At 42.8% G+C, this 16082-nt stretch overlaps 2 protein-coding genes and 1 long non-coding RNA gene across 20 annotated transcripts in view; all 3 read left to right on the top strand.

Moving 5' to 3' along the window:
- nav3 (neuron navigator 3) overlaps positions 1–6906 on the top strand; it is a 316388-nt gene extending 309482 nt beyond the window's left edge. For all 18 annotated transcript variants that reach the window (XM_025009451.2, XM_025009452.2, XM_037977317.1 and 15 more), the window contains 2 exons: positions 722–925; positions 2125–6906. In XM_025009451.2, coding sequence (XP_024865219.1) covers positions 722–925; positions 2125–2244 — 324 coding nt within the window. In that variant the 3' untranslated portion in view covers positions 2245–6906. The remainder of the gene's footprint in view (positions 1–721; positions 926–2124) is intronic.
- A 741-nt stretch (positions 6907–7647) lies between these two features.
- LOC108244980 lies at positions 7648–8749 on the top strand. Its single transcript, XR_001808952.3, has 2 exons — positions 7648–7831; positions 8417–8749. It is a non-coding gene; the product is annotated as an uncharacterized LOC108244980 (long non-coding RNA).
- Positions 8750–9493: 744 nt separating this feature from the next.
- LOC108244969 (zinc finger protein 2 homolog) lies at positions 9494–15805 on the top strand. The gene is made up of 7 exons (XM_017431543.3): positions 9494–9633; positions 11476–11678; positions 12410–12502; positions 12605–12700; positions 13032–13142; positions 13385–13508; positions 13590–15805. Exons 1-7 carry the CDS (start codon positions 9603–9605, stop codon positions 15044–15046), a joined length of 2115 nt encoding a protein of 704 aa, XP_017287032.1. The 5' UTR covers positions 9494–9602; the 3' UTR covers positions 15047–15805.
- Positions 15806–16082: the final 277 nt, after the last annotated feature.

Raw genomic sequence — 16082 nt, 5'->3', positions numbered from 1 at the left:
TTGTGTCTGCAAAACATGTGAGGAGAGCTGCAGACCAGGGACAATCCAGAAATGCTCATGAATGTCAGTTTAGAAGCTATCAAAGTTCTCAAATAAAGCACCTTTTGAGAATGTCAATGTTTGTTGGGAATTATCTTACAAAACTAGGAAGGATTTTTGGTTTAGATATTAGAAGTTATGTTTTTTTTATTAATTTTAGTCAAAAAAAATTGCAACTTTTAGGAAAAATGCCCCGCGAAATCAGGCATTTTAGCCGCAACAATCACAAAAAATGCCCGCGAACTCCTGGAAGGACTGAATAAACCATAAAGGGAACTTGATCATCGCCACCAACACTGGACCTTATCATTAGAACATGAGTTTCCTCAGAAAACATGAAGACATTTATTGATCATGCTCTCAATCATTGGTTCCCAAATTTTTCATCTTTCGACCCACAAAGTAACAGTTTCAGAGGCTTGTCACCCCTAATATTTGCTTAAGTGTACAAATCTTATCATAACCTTATTTAAAAAAGGGCATAATGATAATATATAACAGTGCAATACAATTCTATTTTCAATCATTTATAATAACTTTTAGATTTTAATTGCTTTCTGGAGATTATCTGGGGACCCTCAGTTGATGTTTCATGACCCAAAGAGGGGTCCCGACCCCAAACTTGGGAACCACTGCTCTAAATAACCATCTTACCTCCTTTCCTGCCTTCTTCTTTTTGCAGCTTTACGGTAAAAGAGCCGTGTGGGAGGACCCGTCCAAGTGGGTGAGCGAAACGTACCCGTGGAGCGCGGCGTCGCTGCAGCAGGAGGGCCAGGCGCTGCTCCAGCTGAGGCCCGAGGACGTGGGCTACGACGGCTACAGCTCGTCCAAGGAGGGCGCTTCGTCCAAGCAGGTGTCTCAGAGTGACACGGAGGGAGACCCACTGGTAAGGACGAAAAGATGAATTCTTATAAACTGGTTGGAAAGAGAATTCATTTCCATTTGACGGCCCTGAGAGGAAATAAGGAGTAGCCACCTATAAAACGACCAGCTTCATTTAGCTAAAGTGTGTGTGTGTGTGTTGTGCAGGTGTGCCAAAGCTCATTTTACCGTCACTTGAAGCAATTTCCCAGCTGCAGCGGCTCTTCTGCATTATTTAGACCATTAGCTTCACGGCTCCACTGGTTTATCAGGGGGATTTACTGCCACGTTTAAGAAGTGTTTACCCAAAAAAAAGAAAGATCCAGTGACGGATAAAATGCAGCATCTTTTAGAGAGTGTAGCTTTTACTCTCAAAAATTGGACCACAGTTAAAATTAACTAGAAAAAGTACAAACATAGTACTCAGACAGATATACCCGGACTTATTTAATTGTAGTAGTACGTATATAGAGCCAGCCTGAACTGACATTATTAGCTGACAGCTACTAAAAGCATTAATTCAATGTTTTGGTCTCATTTCTGGGTCTTTGGTCAATTTTCCAAGCATACTTTGCAAAATACAATCGCTGACAAAACAGTTAGGAATCCAAAAAGACCGGTGACTGACTGGACAGTGTTATCAGGCAGTTGCTGGTCACAGACACAGAGGTTTGGAAATAAGTGGACAGCATTATTGGTACTTGATGGAGTTTGATAGGCAGGGACCTATAAGATCTTTTTTATTTTTATGATGCAGCCATATTTTATTCCACCTAAAATATGTCAACAGAGGATTAAATAAATTCCAACAGTTAAACGTCCAGAATTTCACGAATACGCACAACTTTTAAAAGACTTTAGCGAAAACCGTTTTAGACCAGCAGAACATTTAACGCTTTAATAAGCTGTCTGAGCATCAAGAGGAGGCCTGGAAATGTTCAGGTTAGCTAATAAATAACAAGTTCCAGCTGTTTACTGATCAGTATTTACAATCTAACAGCTGAGAGGATGGAGAGGAAGATCCAAACTGGAGAGCAGCTATGATATGTGTTTAATTCAAATTAATTGATCAGAATTCAGGAAAATCCTGTTGAATCTCTGATGTGTGTGTGATGTTTGTGAGATAATGACAGTATGACATCCGTCCAGAACAAAATATTTGATGTGAGGATCATCCATCCCCGGTCTCCGGCACTGACCGTCTCGCTGGTTCCCCTTCCACAGATGAACATGCTGCTGCGGCTGCAGGAAGCGGCCAACTACTCGAGCACGCAGAGCTGCGACAGCGACAGCACCAGTCACCATGACGACCAGCTGGACTCCTCGCTGGAGTCGGCCCTATGAGGCCGAGAGCGGCGCCGGCGGGGGCACCTTTGAACCGTCCCTCGTCACCCCTAGTCCACAGATATAAGACGTATGAACAGATTTATTCCCCAACCATTGGAAAGAAAAAGGCCTATTTGTACATTCGTGGTGGTGCAATAATGAATCAGATTTTATGTTTTTAAGCGTGTCCCCAAACGTGTTGGATCGTGTTTACTTCACTGACAACAAAAATCATTAGTCAGTTTATTTTGAAAGGGTGTGTAAGGTTCTGCAAATAGAACTTTGTCCGTCTCCAAAGTATAAAAAGCCAAGAATTTAATGTGGCAAAACTGGATGTTTCATTTTTTTTTACCCACTTTATCTAAAGATGTTTACATTGAGAGGGGTAATTTCGGTTGTTTATGTCTTTCTTTGTTTAAAGTGGTGCTTTTCACACACACACACACACACACGTGTAAATGCACTTAACAGAGTGACAGCAGCTCGAGCCCTCGTCTGATTGGTCGTCCAGCCTCCACCGCCGCCACTTTTTTACAACCCCGAGTTGTGATTTTATATATTAAAGGGAAGAAGAAAGACGGAGCAGCTTGTGTTTGGATTCATCCGTTTAGGGCTAAATGAGGCTTTTTTCTACAGCTGTTTACATTTCTTGAACATGGCGGACAGGAAGGGACATCCCGGCCTTTTGGAGGTGGAGTTCTGTGAAAGTGTTAAAAATAACAAATATCTTACCTGTTGTGGATAAATAGAGTTGAAGTTCGACACGGCGAACGAGCTAACGGCTTGTCTGAACGTAGCCGAGGTCTTCAAAGACTTCCAAATCTCAAATATTTTACAGCAAATTTTCCAAAAAAACAAATCTAATACATGGTTAGTTCAAAATAATTTTACAAGCAGCGAATTGGAGCACCTCTGTCAAACTTTCACCACATTTATTCTGAAGAATTACAGAATTTCTGCCAAATTCCCGACCATGTGACGATTTAAAAGTTGAAATAATAATATTATAATAATATTTACTGTGGCTACAGCGATCTGTTTTGGGATTGGCTCCACTTTGATGAGCTAATTATTGAGTATTGATGACTTTTATTTAAATTTTGTCATCTCAAAACAACTCCAATCTTCTAAATTTCATACAAAAGTTGTTACTTAAACCTTTATACCATTGTTATTTTGGCAAAAATGTTATGTAACGTCTGCAGGAATGGCCCCCCAGGCTGTACAGGAAATGCTAAAGCTAGCTGTTAGCGGGCGTAACGGGTGTAAAGTCACAGTTTGGTGCTTAGAAAAGAAAAATGCCCAATGGGGCTATTTTTACAAACAATTCTCCCCAAAGCAGACAAAAAAAAATCCAACTGGTAAATCCATTATAAAGTTTTTTAAAAATCTGTATTTTACTGTTTTTTTAATCCAATCTGAAGTGTAAAGAGTAACCAACACTCCAGAAAATATTATTGAAAAATAAAATACGAAGTAGTGTTTAATTAATTTGACTAAAACTTCATGCCAATTAAAAATAAATTGTGAAACACTCCAAATTTGGGGATATTGATTAGATCTAGTTGTGACTTTTCAAAGGGTGCTTATATGATAGAACTGCCTGCCATACGAGGCTATTTCTGCCTCTCTCTGCTGCCTCTCTACCTTTTTTTTAACTCTTTGTAAACAACCAGGTCCTGTGAAGCTGATGGCACCATAAAGGTTGCAAGAACCGCCATGAAGTTCTGCAGATTGGACCTTTAAGATGGCAGCAGTCCCCTCCGGTCTTAGTTGGGACCAGCCGTTAGCTTGTCCAGTCGAACTTCAGCTCAGCTTCTCCAAGCTGAGATGATTCGAATCCACCCCAGGCAAGATATCCGTTCTTTACTGACTCTCTCTGCCCATGAGCTCCGTTTTATTCGACCCACAAGGTGCTGGACTCTCGTCCCACAGATTCAGCTGCCAGGCCGCTCCGACACCCTCTTCCCCCCCCCGCACACACACACACACACACAAGCACAACGAACGCCGCCCAGTTACTGCGACGACGCGTAAAAGTGCCAAACGTTCCCTTCAGACTTGAAGCGGTCCTCGGCTTCCTTAGTCGCCGTGATGACAGATGCTCTGTGGTTTAGGTCAGTTTAGTCGTGGCGTTTAGCTTTAACCTGCGTGGACAAACATGGGGGGGGGGGATTCAAACGGCGACACAGAAGCACTAGGAGAAGGGAAAACGCTCAGCATCTCCATCCAGCTTTGTCTGTGAGGCACCAAATCCTTAAAGAGTTTTCTACATCAGCCAAGAGCTGCAAAACAAACAAAACGAGGGGGGGGACAGCGTGATTGGTGCTTTCTCACTGCCTTAAATGTGGAAAGGTTCTCGCTCCCTGCGGATGTAGTGGGAAAACGACTTTATTAATAATTACTGGACGGAGACGATAAAGATTTACTTCCTGCGATGTCTAAGTTCGAGAAACGGCTCCGGCTTCTTTCTGACGGTGAAAACGGCGAAAGACTCGATGCTGCTTTGAACTGACTTTAAAGCAGATAATGTAAAAAAGTGGTGTATTTTTTAAATTGTTTTGCACCCAGTTGAGCTGGGCTCACTTGAATTAACGGGAGCACAACTGAACTGTTACGATTTTTTTGTTTCTTTTTGATTTTGGTTTCTTTTCAGCCTGAAGAGCATGTTTTGAAGCTTTCTAAAAGGGGGATGCATTGTTAAAAAACAACAAAAAAAGACCTTTTATCTTTATGTATGCGTGTATCGGATGGAAGCCATTCTGAATTTTGATTGTCTTTTTCTTTACCTGGGTTGGTTTTGCACACTTGAGCGGTTCGGGGTGGGTTGTAAATAACTAATTCTTGCACAGAAGCATTATACCCTGTTTATGTTCCAGTATGCTTAATCCACTGAGTAAATTATTGTACTTTAACAACTGAACGGACATAAAAAAAACAACAAAAAAACAACAAAAAAAACAGCAAAAAACTCAACACGCTGTCAGAAACAGGTGTGTGTCTTGTGGTTAATGGATGTTTGCCCATGCAGGAGGTAGACGGTGTACAGTAAGAAACTGTTTTTAACTCATCTAGTGCTCCTCATCCTACCGTGAAAAACTCTGAGTCTGCTTTAGGAATACTCTGATCATTTTCGAAGTGATGTTCTGTCAGAGCGACGCACAAATACCACTTTCTTCTTTCAAACTAAGTGCAAAAATGCGTATATTTGATACCAATACAGGTACGAATAAATATTTTGGGAGCCAGTTTTGTCAGGAAGCTCGTGCTCTGATGCGTATATTCCCGGGATCCTCTTCTTCGATGTTTTCATCAAACTGCTCGTTTCGTCCCTCCTCCTGATAACTTCGCCGAGCGTAGTTTGCACCATGACGGCCTCTTCTTCTTCTTCTTCTGCTGGTCGTGCTTGGTGGCGGTTAGGTGCAGTAGCGCCGCCAGCTGGTAAGGAGCGCGGCTCAGAAACCTACCTCCACCTGACCTCACAGCCGTAGTATTGGACCATTTTTAGGAGTCGTAGATAAGAACGGATAGACCACCTGTCCTTGCCTTCTCTTGTGTTTTGATTTGAAGCCAGCAGGAACCATTTTCTAGAAGCTGCCATGTAGTGTTTTTGGGACCAGTACACACACGTGGTATTGGACCGATACCCTCTCCTGGTACTGATGTCAGAGCATTCCTAGTTAGAGACTTTTTCGCCAAGTATTTCAGTCACAGAACAGGAAGTATGAAGAAAAGGGCTGAAGTCCTCTGCCAGGCTAAGCTAACGGCTAGCCAGTTGAACTAAACAAGCCGTGTCGGTGAAAGTGTTGAGGTTTACTATCAGCTAATGTGGCGTTCTTTGTTGAGAAAGTTGTTTTATAAGCCTGTAAACAACATACAACAGGCTAATAAACATTAGCATCTAAGCTAGCCGTTAGCCTGGCCCTTTTCTCCACCCTCCGTGCTCTATGACTGACGTTACGGCTGATAAGAAGAAGAACGTCACTTCCAAAACGATCAAACTGTTCCTTTCTGGACGTTTTGAACTCGCCGCCATGTTAGGCTCATCAGCTGCCACGAGGCACCGAAGCTGACCCAACGCCGTACTGTACGAACCATCCAACAGGTGCTACCGGTCAGTAACAAAAAATAAAAAAAAGCCCAAGGGAGACCAAGAAGTCTTGTCGTCACAAGCTCAGGACAAACCTATCCTCTACCTGCGCTCAGCTTCACGTGTCTCTGCAGCCGAGCCTCGAACGGTGCACCCATTCTCCCAGCCTTACGTCTGTAGTTGCATGCCAAGGTTGGAATTCCAACTCTTACAGGTCGCTTATTATCTAGACTTAGACCCGTGCACCAAACCTACCTACACTCCTGTTATAGGCCATTAATTCCCAAGATAACAGCGTTTTGACACCACTTTGTGTTGATGATCAACCGGTCGTTTTGTTTTGTTTTCTCCCACTTACACTTTTACAGTTGCATCTCAGTTGGAGACCATAGCATTTATTCTGGTTTGAGAGAAAAGTTTTTTTTTTTTTTTCTCTTTGAGTGAAACATTTGTCTTGAAATGTTTTATATTTTGTACATTTTTATGTAACATATCATGTAAATAGACAGAGACAGTGATTTAACTCATCTGGGAAATTTTGTAGTCTTTGTAAAACCCTAATAAATGGTATTTGGTGTCACTCGAGCAAACAGGAAGCTGAGTTTGTGCTGTTCTGTCTGGTGGGCTGTACTCGAGGTGTCCGTCAGCAAAGACACATCTGGTGAAAAGATAAACCTAAAAAGTAAACCTTTGATGTTGATGCTACTATCATAATACCATTTAGATCAAGATCTATAAAATTGGCTGATGTATAGCCATTTTTCTGTTGGCTAATATCAATCAGTCTGTTTGAACTCCAAATGTCGATGTAATGTCAATGATTACTTTCTGGGAGTTCCAATAAAATCGTTCCAGTGGTTCGTGAGATATTTTACTAACAGACACATGAACGCACACACAAACGTAGGCAAAAACATCCGCCTGACATAAAGACACCCACATGCAGTTTTTGAACTTGTATATTCAGTTTTTAATATTCAGTATTCAAATGATAAATCAGTATCTAAAATCTAATCATTTGGGCAATCTGATTTAAAAAAATATTCTTTAAATAAGAAAAGTAGGATAATGTCATGTCAGGTGAGGCTTATCGTTTTCCAACTTTGATTCATTTGTTAATGGGTTTCTACTGACATCTAGTGGTCAAAACACGGAAGCACGTTTTTTAAAAAAAAAATCAATACACAAGGATAAAACAAACTTAAACAGACTTTTGCCCAAGTCACCATATTTTTCAGTGAAAGACTGAATCAATGAAAATCTATTTTGGTTGTTCTTTATGTATTAATATTTCGTTTTTTTATTTTGAAAGGAACGCCTTGTTTCCGGTTCCGGGGAAGGTCTCCTCCGCAGCCATAGCGAAGATGGCAGCCGGCGCGGCTCCCGTGACGGGTCCTGCTGATCAAAATGCCTTTCCCTCTATACCCAAACACTCTTACTGGTTGGACTTCTGGGTGTTTGTGATGTTTGACATCGCTTTATTCCTCTTTGTTTACTTCCTAATCCCGTAGACAGGTGAGTAAGAGGGGAGCGAAGAAGTTTTTGGCGAAGGGCGGCTACGGAAGTTGAGCAAACCGCAAAAAACGCTTTTTTAGCGACTCGGAACTGAAAGACTTTTTAAAAATTATTTTGTAAATATTTGGAGTGTCCTGAATTTAGTTTTTGTTTTATTTAAGCCTAGAGCTTGTCTCTAGTGCGCATTCATTTTTAAAGGACACAGTAGTAGCTCTGGAATGCTCGCTAAAAAGTGGGATGAACATGTAACGGAAAATTCCGAGTCGCCTTGAACTCATCACTGTCCCGTGGCTTGGATTTGAACTTAAACTTTTTGTTTCTGCTCATTGGTTCTGTAGAGGCAAACTTTATTTTTTTATGTTATTCTCTAGGCAGGATGTCCTTTGCCGCCCTTGCCAGTTTGCCCAATTCTAAACATTAACTGTGACCATATGGAATATAAACACTTATTTTCAAAATCAATAGTCTATAAGTATATGCTGTTGACCTCCTTTCAGTCTCAGCTGTGTGGTGGTTCTGGCTACCCAATAATTTAAATCTGAATAATGCTGTTCAGAGTCCTCTTCTCATCCATGTTTGTTCCAGTTTTGTCCCTGTGACTTCGGAGGCTGAGGACATGGAGCGCCGCTCTGGAGACGGCTGACCCAGCTTTGACTGAATCCACCGCCTCCTTCCTGAATGCCACGCTTCAGGTTCCCAGAGCTGGGGGGTCCATCGACATTGCTCCTGGCTTCCTGTCATACCTCCGAGCTTCTGAGCTGCAGCTTCTGTGGGTTCCTATTGTTGTTGAGAGGAAGATAAAAATGATAAAAGTACTGATGAAAACTCACCGCGCCTCGACGACTCAGGACTCCTAATAATTAAGTGTAACAACTCTTAACTCTCTCTAAAAAAAAAAAAAAAGCGCCTCACTCTAAATGTTTCCTAATTTAACGTCTACGGTCTTAATAAGCTGTTTGGACCAGTGATGATGTGTATACTTGCACACTAAGAGGAACAATTTGTTTTGGAGAAATGGGAATTTGCACATGGACAGTTCAAGCACAAATAAAGTGTTTTGGCTCTCTGCTTGATGGAGATTATTTATTTTTTATTATCTTGGTAACTTTTACCTAAAAAAGCCATTTCTTTCCAACTAAATAGTTTGTAAAGAAGCATAAATCTTGACTCCTAAAGTAAACGTGACTTTGTACTTAGTTTACGTTGCATTGGATAATTGAGGAGTTTTATAGCATGGGTTTATACAAAGTGACTCTTTCTTGTTTAGAATTATGCACCTTTTTGGCAACTTTAGAAATAAAAAGCAACATCAGCTTGTGATGAGCTTTTATTTTCAATTACGAAACCACAATCTTTATTCACTATGTTGATTTTATTTTTTATATCAATATAAGAAACTGTCTGTAGTTTTCTTGAAATATATGGTGTCTTTAAATCTCTAATGCCAAGTAGATGAGCCAAACTATTTTATGCATTTACAGAAATTTGCCTTTAAATGTTTTGTTTGTTTTTTTTGGTCAAAGTTACAAGGAGCAGCTATAGTAAGACATATATTATTATATACATATTTATATTTTATATGAGTGCTCAGCACTAATAGAGGTGAACCTTGCTATTTCAAAACTTGTACGTTTTCCCTTTTAAGGGATCCGCTTTTATTTTGAAATAGACTTAACGTTTCCGGTTTATAAAAAGACCGTTATTAGCAGCTAGCATGCTAAGTTGCGCTACTTTGTCAAAGACTTAAAAGTGTTTAGGTAATATCTACATTATGGAAAACGGATGTCAAGTGGAAAACACAGGTTTGTTTTAATTAAGTGTTTAAACTTTTTTTCTAGCGTGAATATTTTCGTGTTCGGTGGTTAGTTAGCAGCGAAAGCTAACAGCTGTGATGGACTTAGCTAAGCTAACGCTAATTTAAAGGCTAACGGACTTTTACTGTATGGAGCACATTATTTCAGATAGTTATTTTTAATAATTCTGACTTGCGCTAAGCTACAGAGCACGTTTAACAGTATTTGGTTAGTAAAATTAAACTACCTAATGTTAAAGTAAGTTACTAACCATTATTGCACAAAAACAAAAATATTACAGCTAAATACTTCTCTTATTTTGACAGCTTTCTTCGACACATGGCCGCGGCGGTAACCGAATAAATAAATTAGATATTAAATTATAATATGTAGCATTAAACAGTTTTATGAAGAAGTTGCTCAGATATTATATGGTTAGTTTGTGGACTCCTTTTAGACCTTTATGCTGTTGAATCTTATATCTGGAACACTTGCATGGTCTGGACTGCTCAGTTTGTGTTTGGGTGTTTTGTCCTCTTGGTGAACCAGCCTTTGTCTGAGGGTCCTGTTAGGTTTGGAGAAAATCCTTCTCAGTCAAATTTATCTCTGTCTCATGCAGCTCCAAGCTTTGCATCTCTGCATGTTGCAGTTTTTAACTGAGAAGTGTGACGTCATCGTCACAGATATTCACTGTATTGCTAAAATATTCACTCACTCATCCAAATCACTGAATTCAGGTGTATAAAATCAAGCACCTGGGCATGCAGACTGCTTCTACAAACGTTAGTGAAAGAATGGGTCGCTCTCAGGAGCTCAGTGGATTCCCGCGTGGTACCATGATAGGATGCCACCTGTGCAATAAGTCCAGTCAGGAAATTTCCTCTCTGCTAAATATTCCACAGTCGGCTGTTAGGGTTACTATAGCAAAGTGGAAGCAGTTTACAATGACAGTAACTCAGCCACAAAGTGGTAGGAGGTAAAAACCACAGAGTGGGCTCAGAGGATGCTGAGGCTCATGGGGCACAGAGGTCACCAACATTCTGCAGAGTCAACACATACAGACCTCCAAACTTCATGTGGTCTTCAGATCAGCTCAGGAACAGAGAGGAGAGAGCTTCATGGAATGGGTTTCTATGGCTGAGCAGCTGCATCCAAGTCTTCCATCACCAGGTGTAAAGAGTCGGATGCTGTGGAGTGAAGAACGCCGCCGCTGGACTCTAGAGCAGTGGAGACAAGTTCTCTCATGCTCCTCTGTCTGGCCATCTGATAAACAAGTCTGGGTTTGGTGGAGGAAGGATTATGGTGTGGGGTTGTTTTTCAGATGCTAGACTCGGCCGCTTGTCCAGTTGAAAAGAACTGATCATACCAAGACATTTTGGACAATTTCATGCTCCCAACTTTGTGGGAACAGTTTGGGGACGGCCCCTTCCTGTTCCAACATGACTGCACCAGAGCACAAAGCAAGGTCCATAAAGGATGGATGAGCTTGACTGACCTGCACAGAGTCCTGACCTCAACCTTATAAAACACCTTTGGGATGAATTAGAGCAGACTGAGAGTCAGGCCTTCTGTCCAACATCAGTGTCTGACCTCACAGATGAGCTTCTGGAAAAAAAATTCCCATAAACATTCCTAAACCTTATGGAAAACCTTCCCAGACGAGTTGAAGCTGCTGTAGCTGCAAAGGATGGACCAACATCAGATTAAACTTCTATAGATTAAGAATGGGAGGTCACTCAAGTTCATGTGTGTGACAGGAGACGGGTGAATACTTTTGGTAGTATGGTGTATCTGTAATTGTAAATACTGTAATCATAGCCGATGTTCATCTGCTTTCGTGTATCCATGCAGATATATTCCTGCCGCTGTCGTCCCTCAGGCTGCTCATCCCTCCTCTGCGGCTGCTTTCCGCAGCGATGTGGCAGGTGGCTGAGCGGAGGGACGTTCTTGGTTACAAAAAGCTTGAGGAGTTTGTGGCGCTGGTGACGGCGACGGTGCCCGACCTGCTCAGTCCAAAGCAGCGAGGCAAACTGCTGCTCTGCCTGCGAGCTAAAGTGAGTCCATAAGAACCAGCGCTGTCCAGTCGCGAGCGACAATTATCTTTTATTTTTGATTCAATATTTTCTGTGATTTATTTTAGTTTTTGTGTTTTAACATTACTTTAGCGAAAGGAAGAAAGGAGTTCTAAATCTTCGTGGATCCAGAAGCTAAAAACCTCCCAAACATTCACCTTAACAACAAAAACCATCAATTCCTTTGATTCGTTGGGTCTGTTAGTTTTTGTTTTCTTGTGCTTGGAAAGTACATTTTAGTCCATTCTCAGGAAGAAAAGCATAATATCAGTCACTTGTTGTAAACCCTCGAAGTGAAAAGTTTGTTGGCTCGTAGTTTGAACCCCACCTGAGAGGCTATTTTTTAATATTCTGAACCCACATAATCGTCGTTGGCCCATCTTAAAGGGTGATTCTTTTTAGTTTTATGAATGTTTACCCAAAAGTCTACTTTTTGTGGTCGTTTTTAATCATGAAACTGGAATTAAAATGATAAACATGGTGAATCAAAGGTGAAAAACTACCATTGTGTCTAATATTGCACATTTTAAGAAGAATTGCTTTATCCAGTTTTCTGCTAAACCTATCTGGATCAGCCTCTTAAATTGCCATCGTGGGCTGCACAAAATCACTCTGAAGGCCTGCAAATGGCTCGCAGGCCACACTTTGGACACCCCTGATATAAACGGAAAGCCTTTCAGTTTTAGCCCCTTTTTTTGTATCTCTCGTTTCAGGTTATTCTTGAGTTGTGCAGAAGCGCAGAAACGGCGACTCTTCCGTGCGTCCAGCCTCACTTGGAGAGAATTCGTCCACCGGGATATTTAGGAGTGAGTCCGAGCCAAAAAAACCGTGGGAACGCGTCGTTGCTTTGTGCCGCTGCCCTCGCCGTTATCGGTCCACCGTCCCCGTGATCTCTGATTGTGTTTCAGAGTGGTGACGCAGAGGTGGACGCAGAGGAGGCTGTTTTTGTGGAGTTAATCCAAACGCTGCTGAGTGACCCCGCAGAGAGAGAGCACTTTTACCAGGTAAGGGACGCCTTACGAGGTCAAATCTGTCGTTTACACGTTATTTACAACAAGCGATCACATGATGCAACACACTCTACAGATAATAGCCCCAATAAATGAGCAAACAGAAGCCTCCAACAGTCATATTTCATGATTTTCTTGACAGCTTCTCTGTGTGAGAGCAAAGCTTTTCTTCTTCCAGTCAGGCACAAATAACTGATAAGCTCATTAATGTACTGGAAGAGAAAGTCGATGCCTGGATTGGGTGAAAACATAAAAATGTTTTATGTTTATCATTTATGGGTCTAATAGTTGCCTTTTTCGTGGTTGTGGTTTTTTTTTTCCCCAGGAGGTTTTCCCAGCAGAATATGACCTCAGCTATGACGCAGACATGCAGCTTCTCGTGTGGGAGTTCCTTTCCAAACTGGAACGACTGCTGCCCGTGCCAGACCTCGGCCAGGTAGGAAGTGACATCACAGCTGCCGGATAAAGTACAGAGTACGGAAGCTGCTTTTCCAGCTGTGTTACTTACAGCATGATGATGCTGGCAAGACAACAGGTTCTAATTGCTTCAACATAGAGGCTAATTTCACAGATATTGAGCTAAAATTTAGTGTGGTAATAGCTGAGACTGATCTGATTCTGAGTACTAAAAGATTGCACCAGATCTTTGTTTAGCAGTTTGTTTTTGTTAATAACCAGACCGTTTCATGGCTGGCCTCTGCCCCCTCCATACTGAACGACTGTATGGAAGCGCTCGCTGAGCCCGATGACCTGAGGGCTCTCCTGCAGCACCACAGAAGCCTTGAGGTCCTTGGCACACAAGGTAAACGTGACGTGTAAGTCGTGTTCAGAAGTTCCTGTATTGGAGGATCAAAGATTACTTTATGGTGTGTGTTCTGCACAGGTACCACAGTGGAGATGTCCACCCAGGTGTTTGCCTGCTCCGAGTGTCCGTTTTTCCACGTGCAGGAGTCGTACCTGCTGCGGCACATCGAGCAGAGTCACCCTGATCAGCGCAGCAGACTCCAGAGGCCCGCGCAGACGCGACCTGAGTTCCCACAGCCCTTCCCCATCCACGACAGGCCGGACCCTCACACGTGCCCGGACTGCGGCAAAACCTTCACGCGGGCCTCCGACGTGACCCGGCACCAACGCACCCACACAGGCGAGCGCCCGTACGCCTGCGGGGAGTGCACGAAGGCCTTCAAGAACTCGTGGGATCTGAGCAGACATCAGCGCGTCCACGCCGGAGAGCGGCCCTTCCTCTGCTCCCAGTGCGGCAGACGCTTCACCCAGATGGGCTTGCTCAAGCTGCACTTTGAACGAACCGCCTGCGGACAGAGCTGCAACCCTCCGTTAGACCTGACGACGGAGGTGGTGGTGGCAGAGGAGTCGCCCGGGAAAGAGCGAGGTCGGTACAAGTGTCAGAAATGCGGGGAGAGCTTCAGCAGCATCCTGGATCGACTGAGGCACAGGCAGAGCCACGTGGTGAGGCGTCAGTACAAATGCTGCCAGTGTGAGAAGATCTACAGCCGCGCCTCGGACCTGAAGAGACACCAGATGAAGCACACGGGCGTGCGGCCGTTCTCCTGTGAGTGTGGGAAGAGCTTCACGCACATGTGGCTCCTGAACAAACACCAGCAGATCCACACCAGGGAGCGGCCGTACGCCTGTTCAGACTGCGGCAAGACTTTCCTTCAGCTGCAGCTCCTTAACAGGCACCTGCTGACTCACAGCGCCCAGCGGCCTTTCCAGTGTTCGGCCTGCGAAAGGAGCTTCACCCAGCTGGCCAGTCTACGGCGCCATGAGAGAACCCACACAGGTGAGAGGCTGTACGTCTGCAGCAGCTGCGAGAAGACCTTCCTGACCAACGGAGAGCTGCTGCGACACCGGCTCTCCCACAGCACCCTCCGACCCTTCAGCTGCCCTCAGTGCTCCAAGGGCTTTAAAACGAAGCGCTCCCTGATGGAACACCTGAGCAGCCACACGGGCGAGCGTCCGTTCACGTGCGCCTGCTGTGGGAAGAGGTTCACCAAGTCCTCCTCGCTCGTACGCCATAACCTGACTCACACCGGGGAGCGACCCCACCCGTGCTCTCAGTGCAGCAAAGCCTTCATCACGTCAGGCGAGCTGCTCCTCCACAGGCGCGTCCACACCGGAGAGAGGCCGTATCCGTGCTCCTGCTGTGAGAAGAGCTTCAGGTGCTCCTCCGACCTGAACACGCATGTTCGAACGCACACCGGGGAGAAGCCACACAGGTGCCTGCTCTGCAAGAAGGGCTTCTCCACTTCCACGCGGCTGAAGAGGCACGTGCGCACACATGTGGCGAAGAACGTGGGTGTGGAGTCATTCAGTGTTTGAGGCTCTGTCCATCTTTACAGCAGTTCTTCCTGTTTTGTGTTTGGGATTAAGAGATGATTATAATTAGGGTTAGGCATCGAGTCTCGAGAACAAATAATCTGATTCTCCTGAAATCATTTAAACCTTTTAATTTTAATTCTTTTAAGGTCCTACAAGCTGCAGCAGTTTGATGTGAAAATCCACCCACCTTAACTAAAGTGCCTACAAGAGAATTTCCAGGTTCACTTTTTTAACTTTGCGGTCCAAATACAGAACTTCCTCTATATTTTAATAGTCTTAAAGAGATGCTGCTTGTATAACTCCAATAATAGATAGAGTTTAGTGGTTATTGTATAAAAATTATACAGATGTCAAACATCTGGGCAGAAGCAGGAAGTATGTAAAACTCATTCCACTTAACAAGCTCATAAAGTATTTAAAAATCAATTGTGTTCGTATCAAACCTGTCATATACCATAGTTTTTGTTTGCTTTATTCAAGCAATTTCTGTAAACAGAAGGACTGAGTATAAAATCAGATTTCATAAACAAAATATTTGTAATATAGTAGTTTATTATCTATGAGTTGAAAAGACATCATTTTCAGTGACTTGGAAGTTGAGCAGCATAAATTATAAAATGCTTAAAAAGAAGAGTTTTTATATGTTGGGCTCAAATCAAAAAATGTTTGAATTTTGGGAAATAATTTATGTATGCCTGAGAACTAAAAAAGGGCATTATTGATTGGTTTCTGAATCTACAATAAATGATGAATGTTCTATGCTTATAGTATATATTATCTTTTGAGACCCTCCAGGCTCTGCTTAGTACAGTGTCCGGCCCAATCCCTTTGATTGGAAGACGACCTCCATCCCGATTAAATAAATATATATGTAAAACTATTTGCCTATGCATAGTGTTTGCATGGTTCATTTTCATAATTTACTTGATTATGTATATACATATATTTATTATTATGTTCTTTGCTTTGCTTTGACATAATGAATATTTGTTTTACAAAATACGGTTGAAACTGGTTGTTCCTTCTCACATGACCG

The sequence above is a fragment of the Kryptolebias marmoratus genome, linkage group LG1 (assembly GCF_001649575.2).
Source record: "Kryptolebias marmoratus isolate JLee-2015 linkage group LG1, ASM164957v2, whole genome shotgun sequence".
In the NCBI taxonomy this organism is placed as follows: Eukaryota; Metazoa; Chordata; class Actinopteri; order Cyprinodontiformes; family Rivulidae; genus Kryptolebias; species Kryptolebias marmoratus.
The sequence above is the reverse complement of the archived record's forward strand: the minus strand, read 5'-3'. Positions and strand labels throughout refer to the sequence as shown.

Excerpts from the sequence above, each read along its gene's own strand:
- LOC108244969 (XM_017431543.3), top strand. The coding sequence starts at position 9,603 with ATGGAAAACGGATGTCAAGTGGAAAACACAG. Across the intron at positions 12,503-12,604 it reads GTCCACCGGGATATTTAGGA|AGTGGTGACGCAGAGGTGGA; the intron begins GTGAGTCCGAGC and ends ATTGTGTTTCAG. Across the intron at positions 13,143-13,384 it reads CCGTGCCAGACCTCGGCCAG|ACCGTTTCATGGCTGGCCTC; the intron begins GTAGGAAGTGAC and ends GTTAATAACCAG.